Here is a 15,848-nt window from a genome sequence, read left to right on the forward strand (position 1 = left end):
CCTATGGCTTATTTATAAAACTCGAGTGAAATCCAATTTTACACACGTTTATTAAAGCTTCCTCGATACAATTCATTAATTCTCGTTAGCACAACCTCGTACTTTTTCCTTTCCACAGTAGAAATAAATCCATGAAGCTGGCGAACCCTACCCGGGATGCCGACACCAACGGACCTCACAACCATTATCTTTTACACTTTACAAACGACCGTGTCTCAGAAGTGTTACAAACATTTCTCAACGCGATACAATGCCGGCATTGGAAGATATCGCTTACATTGAATGCAATGTAATAATTATATATAAAATAGAACATTTTGGAGATAACGCTCAGATCTGTACAACCGAGAAATTATACATTCATCGTGTATACATAATATGTATATATATATAATATATATCTCTATTCATGTAAATCTATTAGAAATGTACATATACGTTAGTTTTGTTGTATCCTTAGTGTTTAGAGACATGTTTTAAAGACTGTCGCGCTAACATCATGAATGAATAGTTAGGATAGTTAGTCGCGTGAAGATAAACGAACATGTAACCGTGAACCGCAATGATCATGTAAAAGCTATGCTAGAGAGAGAGACGATTCGAGACAAGATTCTAGAGATAATAAAATTATCCTTTGATGAGATGCGCAATAATGAGCTTCATGGGAACAAAATGGATAAAGACGTGCTGCATTGTCATATGCACACTTAACAATTGCTGAATGTATTAATAGTTCCTAGTCGAGGAACGACATTGCATTCTTCCAGTTTGTAGACGGCATACGTAGAATGCTTCCAAAAACGGTTCAAGCATTTTTCACTGTATTCATAAAATTCGATAAAATTAAATATACCAAAGTTTCGTTCAAATAATCACTCTACATTAATATTACATTGCACGAAAAACAAAGCAGTTTACAGAAGATGTATATAATCTTCTTTCCTGGTTGAATTATCTAATAAGCTTCATAAAAATACAGTGGAAAATATTCAAACTGTGTAACAATTACCTCAGAAAACATTCTGTACAGAATATATTAAACCTGTTTAGTACCGCATAACAGTTTAGCAAAAACCACTCCTTTGTATTTACAGCTATGTCACTACATCACTCACTGTACCGATTACTTTGCTTGTATTCGTCTTAATAATACATATTAATATCATTACATCAACACCCTATTGTTTCTATATTTTTGATTAATACATGACATTGAGTCGACATCTTCATTAAAAGATGCGTTTCTCTTTCCGTTTCCAACGGGCTCGTTCCAATATCAATGATGGTAAATAATACTTTACAATCAATATATGTTCAGTGTCAATAAACGTTTGCACATGTGCACCTCGCGTATTTACAATTTTTCTTTCATTTATAATATCTGTTGCTCGTGTTCTTTGCCATAAATAATAATATTATTATGCTACTTCGCTCGTTATTCCTCATCAGTTTTTGGCATAGGAACCTTTCCGACTCGCGCATCATCGAGCTTCTTTCTAATCAACGATACTAATACTGTTTGTTTAAATTATGCAAATACAATTCGATCCTCATGGCAGCATCTACGATACCTCGAATCAACATACGTACATGTTTACGTGCACGCGTGTTCTAAAATGATTCTGTTCGCCGACAAGTTGAGAAATCGGCTGATTATTATTGCATTTTTCTTTACACAGAGAATAATTACTGTTGGTATTTAGCTGGAATACTATCACATCAAGCTTTATAATTTGTTCCACAGCTGACACTTCAATATTTACATTTGCGACAATGAACTTCACCTGCCATCCTTCGTTCGACCGTAATTGAGAATTTTTGTTTCATTAAAAAATTTTGATTTCCGTTTAAAATTTCTACTGATATATAAATCTGATAATGCGAGCGATACTCGTATCCGCCTCTTCTATTTTCCCATCTTCCTGGAGAAACCTCTTTTCGTAAAACAACTCAATAAAATTATCCACTTTCCATGGAAAATGGCCACGAAACGTTCCAAGACACAAAACCATGTCCGGCTCACATAAAATGCTTCTACAAAAATGTGTAAATTACAAATACATAATTACAGATTCTTATATACAAACATACAGTCTCGTCATGGAATGGTATGACAATATATATTATATATTATCACTTAGCTTAAATACCCTTACAGTTGTTTTCCTTTTTTGCGACTATAATACAATGTTAAACTAAAAGTACACATTACTGGCGAATATTGAACAATATCGACAATGGCAGAACATATAATAAATCTTGTTAAAAGAAACGTGACATTTACGTTGTTAAACGCGTAATTTACACGAATTTGAATGTCATGGTACTCGAATCCGGAAACGACAACCTTCCGATTCGCATAATGATCATGCGTCATGAATGGCCGAATAATTACAGCGAGGGATGAGATCGGTGAAACCGATTCGCAAGGGTAAAGAATAAAGATAACTGCCTACGCTCTTCTGCCCAAGTAGGCTCGAGGATAGTGGAAAGAAATCCCTACTGAAAGAAGCTCAGTTCAACGCGTGACTGTTTCTACGTCTTAGGAACACCCTGCTATTCACCGGATAAACTCTGGTCAATAGTATCAATGAACTGCCAAGAGCGAGTTTAACAGGCGCCTGTCGACCACCCGGTAATCTGATAAATACAGTGGCTACGGCCGCAACGCCATCATCAGTTGGTTCAACTGCGACAGGTCTCACGTCATTATGAAAGCTACCTAACTTATTGCGTTTACTTTTTCGCTGTGGTGAACTTGGACTGCAGTCGTTACCATCACGGTCATAAATAATGGTAGCCGACGCGAATGGTCTTTTGGCCATGTGTAACATTTCGACAACGTGTCTCCTTCGTGCTCGCCGAACGTCGGCTGCCTGTTTCGCTTTCCAGGCAACCACACAAGCGGCCAAGAACAAAAAGAAACACGAGAAAAACACAGAAAAGAATACGAATAAGTCGATGTGTAGTTGATCCTGTCGGAAAAAGATCATTCCGTAGGCAGCTCGACCGCTTATTTCCGGATGTACAGGATCGATTGCTCTGAGAGCGATGTGGAATTTCGTTTGATGGAGTTCGTGCTTGTCCTGCGGTAGAGTTAATACTAATCGATTAGTAAGATTTCTCACGACCAGGATTGTGTTCCTTTGCGCAATTGTTAGGAAAGTAGCGAGACTTTTGGCGTAGCATTCCATTACGATGTACTGCGGACCGGTATTCCAATTTGGTTCTGGAGTAGTGCTATTCGAACCGTATGAGTACATACTATGCGAATGGTATTCGACGACTCTCATTATGCTATGTGTATGTTTGTCGAACCACGTGTTCCCTGGATCCTTGCGCCATACAAATCTGCTGTCCAATTCAACCTAGAAATAATTTAAAAGATTATAGAAAACTCGATGCTTTCTAATCGGTTGGTGAACGAAACATTTAACTATACACACATCCTGATATCCAGTTGTTGTATTTAAATTAACGACGAAGGAATCGTCACGGGGACTAAAAAATAGATCTAAACCTCCTTGAGTTACGTCCACCATAACTCTGATGTCAACGTTCATGAAACGGGGTTGCACCATGTAGAACACTGTCTGCCCGGGATTTAACGGTTTCGGTTTCATTTTGCACTCATCTGTAATTGATTCGCGTGATAAATTACGAATAAACAAAATTGTTCAGGAACACATAGTAATACATTATTGGAGGAGTACAAACCATAGGATCCTCCAGATACAATAGAACGTAGCAATTTGAGAAAAGTAATTCTTAGTTAAAGTGCATAGCGCACGAATGCATGAATTTTATGTAGCGGAAGAACTTGTAACAATGATTATGGTAATGACAATGACGTGAATTTATGTAACAAAATACTTTGAATGAAAAACAGAGGAGAATGATAATGATGAGAGATCATATATTAAAATTAATTACCTATTAATTTGGAGTCGAAACACATTTTGTTATCAACTGTTACTGTTTTGTAACATTGATGACCCATTGTTGGATTGCCGGCATAATTTTCTTTGCATTTACTGCATTGCACCATCCAACAGGGTGGTGCCCCACCAGTGTTCGTACCCTTTATAGGACCACTAGTACATGATGAATTACTTTCGGTGTTGTTGCCGCAATTGCATTTCTCTCCTGTTACGGGGTCGCAAGTGAATCCGTGACCGTGACATTCACAACTGAAAGAATGAATTCACAACTGAACTGTCAATACTCTTCCTAATATATCCCATAATAAGAACAATTTTAAATAATACTAACGGTCGACAGACATCGTGAAGATCTTCTGTTCCTCGAAAGTAGCCCGTCATGCATTCACCGCATTTATCACCCTTTGTATTATTTCCACAATTTACGCACTTTGCCTTAGATACAGGGCCTTCGACTAATTGCTTCTTTAATAATTCCAAGGACATTTTATTTATGGAATTTGGATCCTATAAATGAAGGTCACGTTTTAAATGTATGCATTACGTATATTACATGAGCTTGGAAAAAATTGAAATTACCGGTACAGTCATGCTCTCGTTAATACAAATTCGAGTATGCCCATTACAGTATTCCAGACATGGTACACATTGTCCATTATCTGCTGGATTTCCAACAAATAAAGGTAAACATTTATCGCACTGTGGCCCCATTGTATTATTATGGCACTCTAAACAGACATCTAATTTATCTGGACCGGCACAATTACTGTGACCGTTACACTGGCACTGAATCGAACAATTGGCACCTACGTAACCGAAATCACAGCGACAAACATTTGGTTCTACACATGTTCCTCGGACGCATCCTTGCGTACACATAGGTACACAAATTTTTCTAAAAAAGGAAAGTACAATATACATGTAGAAAAGACTATATTTAGTTTTTTATATTGTATCATATTTAAATCTTACCTTCCAAATTCGTTAAATGACGCTGGACTGAAAAAAGTATAAAGAAAATTAATAAATTCTACTACATGATACTATCAATGGCAAAGAAAGAAAAAGAAAATTACGTTTCAGTTTTGTATCCATCACCGCACATGCATTCAAATCCTTCTTCCAAATCAAAGCATTTTTCACTTTTTGGTGAGCATGTGTGATGACCATTAGTACATTCGTTTTCTGGAGGACATCGTACATAATGCCATGAGAATGATGGTTTCGATGTTACGCTTGGAATTAACATTGTTACATTGTCTGGATTTTCAAGTATTTCTGCATAATGTGGAAATAATGTAGTTATAAGTGCTGAAATCATTCATAAGTAAATATTCTTGTAATATGTAAATAATCATATGTAAATAATTTCACTTTTCTTTAATAATTATCTTACGTGGTTCTGTTTGAGGAAATTGTTGATAATAAAGCATTTCGCATGTACCACCGGCTGGATGATCTGCAGGTGCTTCCAGAGAACCCTCTGTACATATTCCTTGACCAGTTATATTAGCTGAATCTAAAGAGCACCATCCACAATGTGAGTGTTTTAGGCAAGTGCTGCATTGCTTGAAAACTGAGCATGGTTCAGGACAATGATCAATATCAGAATTACGCAGTACTAGACCGCACACACCACCAGCACAATAAAGAGGTTGATACGATGGAGAGATGCACTGAAATAAAGTTATACTGTATGGTATTGTATAATTAGTTGTTTAATGTCACTGCTGTTTTATATTTACTTCATTCAGTTGTGTTGACCATCTACATTCCCGCCACCCTCCCTCAGCTCCTGTACCCTTTAGACATTCCTTACAATCCTTATGATCAGCGCAACGTTTTTCACACTGTGTGCTTCCCATTTTAATATTGGATCTTTCAAAAACGTCATCTGATACACAATTCCAATCATATACAGGTTCATGAGTTACTGCAACTCCTAATCCAGCTAACAACATTTATAGAAATTTATCAAAAGTTGTTTATAAGTAGTACTGTATTTTAGATAATCTCAGGAACTTACAAGTCTTCAGAACCTGCCTTGTCCATGCACAATCTTCTAGACTGTTACATTTTTCACAATCACTTGCAGGACACTGTCGTTCGTGGCATTGATTTACATCTACCACTGATGTTTCCTTGGCATCACACTTATATAATTCATCGCAATCTTTTTCGTATGGTATGCACTTTCCGTGTATGCCAATTGTACAATTTGTACACCATTTACATATCGATGCCTCGCCTTTATAATATGGCCATTCTGCTAAACACTCTGTGCAAGTTTTAAAGTTTTGACACTTTCTGGTTGCCATCCAGTTTTCGTCACAAACGACTCCATTTGATACCTGAGCTTGACTAACGTTACTGCATCTAAATAATATCATAAAATATAACTCTAAAATGTTTGTAATAAATTAATGTACTTGTTTAAAAAGCATTCAATTTACCTTTTATTCTTACTATCAGATTCTTCATTGGAAAAACAGAATGAAGCATTATTTCCACTGAATGTAGTAACAGAACAAAAGGAGCATCCAAAGTACTTTCTGCAAGTTAGTTTATCGGTCCAAAGATTGCATAAATCCTCAGGTATATTTATAAGGGTAACATGACTTTTGATTCCCCCATCAAAACCACCAACAACGTATACAGCATTTGATTCCGGATCTGCATGGGTCATTGCATGAGCATATGCTGGTGGTGGAGGGCTTCCAATAACTTCCATGTCTTTTGTTATTAAACGAATCCATAAATTACACGAGTATTTATATGCAATCAATGAGTCAGAAGTATTGTGAGGATTTTGCCGTCCACCAAATATAACCATGTACTCATCAGTAGTGACTGCAGAGTGAAGAAATCTAGCTTGGGGCTGCAACAGAACATTACTATTACCACTTTAATCTTTTCTCTAATACAATAACGAATAAATGTTTCCTTACCAAGCTATTTCCATCAGTAAGATCATCATCAAATGGTGGAAGTACAGACCACGTGAGAGTTACATAATTTAATGCATATAATTTATTTGAGATAAATGTTCGGTTTATTGCATATGTATATCCACCAAAGATATAAAAACTGTCTGATTGGCTGTGATATACTGTAGAGTGGCCGTAAACTCCCAATGGTCCATTACCAACCGTATTTATCGTGTCCCATGTTTCTGATTCTAAATTGAATTCCCATACTGTATCTAAGTAACCATACTTAGGGCTAAATCCTCCAATTAATATCAAGCTCTCTGTTTCTCCATTCCTGCGTAAAGTTAATGTATGCCCAGCTAAAGGTGGTGGTTCTCTTTTCGATTCATCCTGCATAATTTGCATCCATCTCTGATTTTGCAAACTGAATTTCCAAAAATCGCTCAGCGTATTATTAGATAATCCTTGAACGTCTTCTTCTTTCATTGACAATCCACCATAAACGTATATCTGTTGTCTACTGTGGACTATTTCTGTCGCATGAAAGTATCTACCTTGAGGCATAGAAGCTTCTGAAGTAGATTCCACAGTAATGGGCATCCAAGTGTTATTTTTAGTATCAAAAAGTCTAATGTCATTCAATGGACCATGGCTAAGGGAATATCCTCCAAACATCCATAGACTACCTCGTCTGTCCGCGACCAATGTATGACCAAATCTTGGTAGAGTCTTCCGCAGATGATCTAAATGGTCTGCTAAATACTCCGAGTTGAACAATTCGGTAAAGATTAATTGATGATCTTTGATTTTAATTGAGCAATCGCGTCCTCCATACCCAGGTGTACAAACGCAGCGACCGTAACCCTTATCACAAACTCCTTGCTTTTTAGATGACGTACAATTATTTGGACATATTTCAATGTCACAATTAATTCCTACAAAACCGACTTTACATAAACAATTTCCGTTCCGACATTCCCGATTCCCAGGACAATTATTGCATGTCATTATTATGTAACTTGCATTGAAACCTTCGACTTCATCCAGCTGTTTGTAATGTACAGTAAGAAATCCAGACTTAGCTTCTACAGTTACCGGATAATCTGTGCTTTCCGTACAATAAACACCTAAGAGCTGACTTTGATGACTAGTAGTTGACGAAACAAACTCGGGTAGTCCATCGTATACATAAACGCTATTCTCTTGACAGCTAACATTAATATCATCGTGTATAGTAAATTGTATTACACTCTGTGTTTCTGAAAGCATTGTGTCTGATGAAAGATCTGTTTTCGGACTGACTATCCAGAGACATTCTCTTGTCGGTGATTCTCCGAAATGACTTTCCCATAAAGACAATTGCGAGTGCCTGCTGCCAAGACCTTGTTTGCCATTTCCTTCACCTCCTAACATACCTCGCGATATACAACCATAATAACACATTCCACCACCTCTTGGATCACCATAATATCCTTTCTTACAACGCTGACACATATCTCCCTGTGTATTATCACGACAAAAACAGACACCAGTTTGTCGGTCGCAGATGTCTAGATCGTTATCTCCGTGTTCATTGCAATTACATTTTTTGCACCCAAGTGATGTTGTAGCATTACCATAACTGCCTGCTTTACATTCTTCGCAATATCTACCTGTGGTCCAATCTTGACATTCATCACAGATGCCTGGCCCTTGCACGCAAGTAGAATGATTGTAACAACCACAATTTGTTCTACAATCTGGTCCTGTCCAACCAAGATAACATTCGCATTTGTAATCAGGTGCTTCACTGCAATAACCGTTAACACATTTCTCGTAGCATGTCTTTGTACAGTTTTCTTTGCCATCTCCATTGAAACCTCTTTTACACTGACAACTGAAACTGCCGTGAGTGTTAGTACATAATGCATCCGGATGACAATCATGCAAACCCAAATCACATTCATCGACATCTGGACATTGAGCGTATGCCCAGCCTGATTCATTGGCCTCTAACGTAGTGTTTTGATAATCATTAATGACTAAACTACAATTAACATGTGGTTGATTGAAGTCTCCTTGTACGCATGCTCCCAAAATTGGATTTTCCAGACTATAACACCAACCGCAACTTAATGAGTGCAGGCAATTAGAACAGTTCGTGTGCCAACTGCAACTTTTGCATTGATCATTGCCAGTTAAGGATGATCCAGATCTTGAAGTTACTCCCATAAGCCCAGCTTGATCCATCCATTCCCGACAGAGACCAAACTGGTATTCAGATGTGTATACTGAAAAAGAAAAGCATTCCTGCGTGGCCTCACACCAGACACACCTTCCACGCTCATCTAAGCATTGCGTACAGTTTGAACGTTGTCTGCAAGGAATGGGGCACTGGTCGAGACTAACAACAGCATTAGGCAGTCTCCCTATTCTTGCACACCGCGCCTCCTCCGTCCACCATTCACATAAATTACTACCAACACAAGATTCACAAGAAATGTAATTAGAACAATTAGCACAAGCTGAAGGTGTGATTGTCAGATAATGCCATTCACGAATCGGATTGCCATCCTCATCCCATTCCATGTCGGCTATACAACTTTCTGTTTCGTTGATAGAACGTGAAAGGCATTTATTAATAATATCACACCAACCGCACGACGAGTCGGTTAAGCAGTGAAGACAGTTTTTATATTGGTGGCAAGATCCATTTTGATATGGTTCCAGATATTCAAATGTGAACACTTTTGGATTTTCAGTTTTCTTGTTATGAGTGATTTCCATTTTACTCGCATAAGCATAACTGGTAGTAACCATTCTCTTTGACTCAAAATCTAATAAATATCGACCTGGCAGCAACATCATCTGATGTCCATCTGGCCATTTTGTTGGTATACACTGCGATGTCTCGGCGGTTAAATTTGCAACTGATTCCTGGAAAGATTTATTTAAAATACATTACATATACAAAATAGCCAATGATGAGTCAAAATACTAATTAAAATATGAAAAGCAACTTACCAATTCTTGAGGATCACTGCTCCGTGAAACATGAAGTGTTGCACTGTTATAACTGACGCAAATTTTTAAGTGCTCTACTGTACTATCCCAAACATATTGTGGAGGTCTTAGAAATCCAATTAATCTAGCTATCATTTCTCCACCAAGGGCAGACTCGGTTTTTGCCCCTTGCATAGACGGAACATTAAAATCAACTGTTGTAGCATTGACTATTGTTACCGAGTCGGGTTGACTAAAGTTCACTGGAGGTTTGTACTTCAAGAATGTTAATCCTGGCCTTTTATCCATTTCACGACATTCCTCTACTTTTATAATTTCAGTGCCTTTAGGACCCCACCAGCCAGGTATCTGAGACAGTGTATCATCTCGTAGACCACAAACACCATAGTTATCATCTTTGTGGTGGCATCGAGCATTCTGAACACACCACGTACAAGTTCCCAAATTTAACTTATTAGAAATTGATTTTTTTCCACGAGCAGTTGTACCCCACCCGCCACCGGGTTGGCCATGTATTAAACAAGAATGGCAATCTCCAAGTGCAGGACAAACACCTGGGCAACGAGTTGTTTGAAGATTAGTCGTGCAGTTACTTCCAATTGTTCTGCCATAGCATATCTAAAATAATTAAAAAGTATATAAAAATAATTGTCTTTAAAAGCATACCTAAATTATCTATGTTAGAACTTACCTCATCTGCTGAACACCAACCGCATTCTGGATTGGCTGAACATTCCATTAGACTTTTATGCCTTGAACATATTTGTTCAGGTTCTGTGTAATCTTCGTCTCCTGGCGCAAGCATTGGTGGTAATGTATAAGCAAGCAAATCTGCATTTACATTTCCATGATAACCACCCACTAACAACAAGGTGTTTCCATTGCGCACGTCTGCCGCGTGCGCAAATACTCCCTGTTGTTTTGGATAACGCGAATCTAAATATATTAAAATAAAAGTTAAAAAAACATCAAACACTTTTCACCAATCCTTATATAAACAGATAAGCTTACCTTTGTCATTTAAACCTAATACGTCGTGACTTACCCAGGCGTGACAGCCTAAGTGATACAGATACATCTGGTTATCATAACAAATTTCTTCCTTATTATGTCTATGAGAGTATCCGCCAAATACAACTAAATAATTTCCTGCACGGTAATGTAATTAAGTTATCACTGCAGTTTAAAGATGTAGAAATAAAATTTAATTATGCCACTATAATTACCTATAATATTGCAAGTGTGAAATGCCCGCTCTCTAGGAACATAAGTATCCCTTAAATGTGCTCTTGGATAGTGAATTTCAGACCAAACTTTTCTATCAAGTTGAAATACAAACATTCTATCGGATAGTTTACTAAACCGCGCCACACTAGCTACTACTCCTCCATAAACTAATAGAGAGTTAGTAGCGCGATGGTAGACAGTTGAATGAGCAACTACACGTACATCTAGTTCTTTACCCCCACGAGGATGTACTTCTTTCCACCTTTCTGTAGTTGCAGTAGGATCAGCTAAAATTAAAACAGATATCATGCATACAATCGTGCTCTCATAAGAATGAGTTACAAACAAATATTATGTACATAATATAAAATCTGAACTCACATAAATTTAATTTAATTGTATACAAACTCGATGAAAATTCACCATCAACTGTACTACCGCCGAAAAGATAAATATGATCATTTGCTAAGGTAAGTGTATGTCTTGTTAATTGCGGTGGATAGAATGGAGAATTTTTAGCTCGTAACGTCCAAATATGTGTCTTGACATTATAATGCCACAATTCGTTTGACAAAGAACCGTCTTGCACCTTTCCTCCATATATAACAAAACCGCCTAGAAACGAACAAAATTACAAATTTTATAAACATTTTTTTTATTTGCAAATATGTGTATGTATAACTAACCATCATATCTACAAGCAGCGTGACCGTAACGTGGGCTTGGTTTAGGCAATTCGTCAATAGGTGACTTCGTAGATTCATCTTTAAATGATTCATCAGTTGATGATTTAGGCTCTTCAATAAAAATATTTCCCTGAACAGGGTCTTCAACGCTTTGCTCTTCCCAATTTAATATATCACTCTTTATATTCGGTGCGTGAAGTTCTCGATAAAGATCAAAGTCTTCAAGATTTCTACGATGTCTAATATAGTAAAAAGAAATACATATTTTTTATATAATAGTTAATATTAAAATAATGTTTAATGATATCAAAGATATTCAATTCATATTTACCTTGTAGTTTGTGCATATCGAGGTTTTGGATGCCTAGAGTGTTTCCTTCGTAAATCGTCATTTCTTTCTATTCTAATTGTACTTTTACTCACTTCACCGTCCCTGGCTTCTTGAATTTTTCGTTCATGTGCTTTATGTTCTGGATTATTTCTGAATTCTGACCAACCATGTCCACTTTCTGAGTTTCCATGGTTACGTAGAGTAAAAGTATTATTGTCTGTAATACTGTAAAGTACCCTCCACAGGAGGGATGATGGACGAACACCATATAATTCTTTTGCACCTGCATCCATTCGTTCTAACTCAGTACCAATGAGCATAGGATCTAAATATTCTGCAGATGAGGTACGTTCTATTTTTTGAAAGGATACACCAAATTAAACAAATAATATATAATATATTATTCTCACATTTCTATAAATGTAATAAAGAAATATTGTCCTTACCTAATACATTACCATATGCATCTTCCCATTGGCTTTTACCAAATTGATACACTTCCAGATCACTTAGTATATCATTGAGATCATAGCCACCAAAAACATAAAGAGAATCTGATTCGTTTATATATACTGCTGTATGTGCTGCTCGTGGTCTTAATCCACCTTCTGAATGTGAAAGCCAGTGCCATCTGTTTAACATACATTATATTTAAAAACTAATATTTAACTACATTTTAATAGAATCAAATTTTAATGACATACTTGTTGCCTTCTGGATGGGTTTTATGTAATGAGCAAGACTGTCCAGAATATCCATCATGACATTTACACCTTTTTATATCACACTTACCACCGTAGCTACAATTATTTGGACAAAGTGCTCTGGAACAATCTCTCCCACCCCAATCATTTTCACAGACACATTTATTATTAATACACTTTCCATGATTTGTACAATTATTTGGACAATTTGTAACTGAGAACTCTGCATGAAAACCATCCAATACATAATTTGTATCACTATATAATAATATTAACATCTGTAAAAGGAAGAATAAATATATTGTTGAATTCTTTATTGATTGCACCATTTGAATAATTCATAAGAATATGGTAAGTATGATATAGTTCGTGATTGGAAGATTTTATATCAACTTACATAACCAGATGATGATGTCACTTGTTGCGGCTCTGTTTTTCCACTGAAACTTCCTAAAAGAGGAGATCGAAACGAATCTCCATCATAAACGAAAACATAATCATAACTGCATTCCGTTCCCATAGTACGGAAACTTAATGTAATAAATTGACGACTGTTGTTTGCTGCAGAGTAATAAAGATATGATAAGTAACTACAGTCAAAGAAAGTACTTACGAAAAGTTATTATAGAGATGTTTACCTTTTATGAGCCATTCGCAGTGAGAGTCTTGAGTATAATTTGAGCCTAAAGGTCCATCACTGATAATTCCCCAAGAGTCGGTAAAAACTTTCCGTGTTTTATCACATGGTACCTGTTTTGGAGATGTTTGCGGTGCTAATTGTAAGCCCCGCAAGAAGCAACTCCATATTGTAATCCATACTGTGGTGGTTGAGACCCACCCCATTACGGTATATTTACCTCAATGTTGCTGGATAAGATAAAGCTCATCATCCATGTTCATTGGAATGTGTTTTTTTGAGCAATTACGTTGTGAGAGATTCATATAAAGAGTTGTATCTAAAAAATATTTTTATGTTAATTCAATTATTCTACAATAGTTCAGAACTTATAAAAATAATTTTCTTAAAAGAAATGTTTTTCATGCAAAGAAAACACAAATATGGTTACAAAATTTGCTAAATAATTCACATATAAAAACAAATAAATTACTATATTCACTGATCAAGACAATATTAGTATTTAATGAAAAACAAAAAAAAATAAAATTTTCAATAAAGCTAACGTTTACGTAAAACAGTTTATAGTCTAAACGAAAACGATAGAATATTGTTGCTTATTAACAAAATTATACGTATAATTGGATAATAATTGACGTAAGTCATAACTGTGACTCAATAAGTAGTGTGCAATAAAATTTATATACGGTGATTGTTTATAAAAATATTTATTAATTCGATACCATAAAAACAACTTCAATACGCTGCTATAATTGTCGAAGTACACGCTGTCACAGTGACACTGTACAATAATAATGCAACGTCGAGCATACTGCGTTCAGAATGCATATACTTATTAAATAAAAAGTATTATGTGTACTGTAATAAATATCGGCACACGAGTATTATACCGCGAAACCTGTAGTGTTCAGCGAGGAAAGAATTAAAAACTGACTACGCTGTTCTTAACGAAAACAAATACGATGAACATTCTTTATCGAAATAGATGCGAGAGAACCTCAGCTGCGATTGAATCAAAACATTATGTACGTATACACACATACATGTCAGAAAAATCTGCTCCGTGCTATGTTCTGGATAGTTGCATTCTCCAAACGCAAGTTATATCGAGAGTATGTATCGCCGATGCCGGGTTCAAATATTCTAGTGCGATACAACAAGCATTGAAATAAACGTGCAAATACGAACAGACAAAAATTATCGCATAAACTCTGTTCGGCCTCGCCTGTTGACACCTTGACTGTCTCTGCATACGAGGTCAGGGTGGGGGCTCTTCGACCGCCATTAAATTCTCCTTGTTTCGAACGCGGTTTCGATATTCGAAAGTTTCCAGGGACACTTCGACTAAGAAACCGACATACAAATACAGGTAGATAAACTATAATGTTGGTAGTGTAAATAGTGAACAGATTGTTCTGTTTTACCTACGTTGCCAAGAAAATATACTTTATTGAATAAGAATTAATTACATAATCACTAAAAATATTAAAAATACTGAGCTGAAATTTGTTTCAATTTTTCATTTCCTTCTTGTTTGTAGCGTTTATATAGTTACACATATGTGTTTTTCATATATTGCATTAAACTGTTCTACGTTTCTATTATCTAGGGAAATTATGATAAGTTACATTAGAAAATAATAGGAAAATGAGGATATGTATAGCATGTGCGCGCGCATACGTCTATGAACGTATTAGACTTATCTTTTATATTACTTTTCGGAAGAAATAAAATTAATTTTATCGTGAAATTTATAAGTTTATTATATAAATAACCAAATGCGTAGGATATGGAAAAAAATTCAAATTAAAAAAGATGTGTTTCTTCATTATTATATATGAAGGTATTTGTAAACTAATAAATTAAATTTTATTGTACAAATAAATATCGTTACAATAGTCATTGTATTCACATTTAAAAAACGGAAATAAAATTAAAATTTAGAAGTCATTATGTTGTTATTACATTATGGTCGAATTTTAATTTTTGCTACATCCTACTGAATTAAAATACTTCAATATGTGATATATACTGAAACTAGGAAATATATATATTTCATGAACGAAAGATGACAATTTTTTTTAAATATTTCAACAGGATTTGGAAAATGTGTAGTGATACTAATTGTTTTAATTAATTAATGTTATAAATAAAAATAGACGTATGAAATTCTGAGATGTTTATTATATTGCAATCCAAAGTAAACGACCCATAATGCGTTAACTATATATTACATTTAGCAATCATTTTTAAGTCAGGTACTCTCAGTAAATAAGTTAAAAGCTTCAAATGCAAATGCAAAAATATTATTTCTTATTTGTTTTCATGCATACGTCAATATTTGTAGAATTTTTACAAAACCAGATGATTATCGCATCTATAATTACTT

At 35.7% G+C, this 15,848-nt stretch overlaps 1 protein-coding gene across 3 annotated transcripts; it reads right to left on the bottom strand.

The window, feature by feature from the left end:
• Window positions 1-31: 31 nt before the first annotated feature.
• On the bottom strand, window positions 32-15,481 carry Megf8 (multiple EGF like domains 8). 3 transcript variants are annotated; one of them, XM_033467336.2, is made up of 24 exons: window positions 14,503-15,481; window positions 13,461-13,778; window positions 13,220-13,383; window positions 12,823-13,100; window positions 12,565-12,749; window positions 12,119-12,470; window positions 11,788-12,026; window positions 11,483-11,716; window positions 11,101-11,388; window positions 10,886-11,023; window positions 10,566-10,810; window positions 9,875-10,492; window positions 6,890-9,787; window positions 6,395-6,819; window positions 5,968-6,317; window positions 5,687-5,892; window positions 5,338-5,617; window positions 5,018-5,252; window positions 4,914-4,940; window positions 4,521-4,836; window positions 4,273-4,448; window positions 3,934-4,190; window positions 3,447-3,634; window positions 32-3,368 (listed from the first exon to the last, which is right to left on the bottom strand). In XM_033467336.2, the coding sequence occupies exons 2-24, from the start codon at window positions 13,663-13,665 to the stop codon at window positions 2,514-2,516; spliced, it is 9,159 nt and encodes a 3,052-aa protein (XP_033323227.2). In that variant the 5' UTR covers window positions 13,666-13,778; window positions 14,503-15,481; the 3' UTR covers window positions 32-2,513. The 3 variants fall into 3 exon arrangements, with proteins under 3 accessions (XP_033323227.2, XP_076383964.1, XP_076383963.1); XM_076527849.1 differs by having other exon boundaries at window positions 5,018-5,219; window positions 14,182-15,481; XM_076527848.1 differs by having other exon boundaries at window positions 14,182-15,481.
• Between the last annotated feature and the right edge of the window lie 367 nt (window positions 15,482-15,848).

This window comes from Megalopta genalis, chromosome 1 (genome assembly GCF_051020955.1).
Source record: "Megalopta genalis isolate 19385.01 chromosome 1, iyMegGena1_principal, whole genome shotgun sequence".
Lineage (NCBI taxonomy): Eukaryota > Metazoa > Arthropoda > Insecta > Hymenoptera > Halictidae > Megalopta > Megalopta genalis.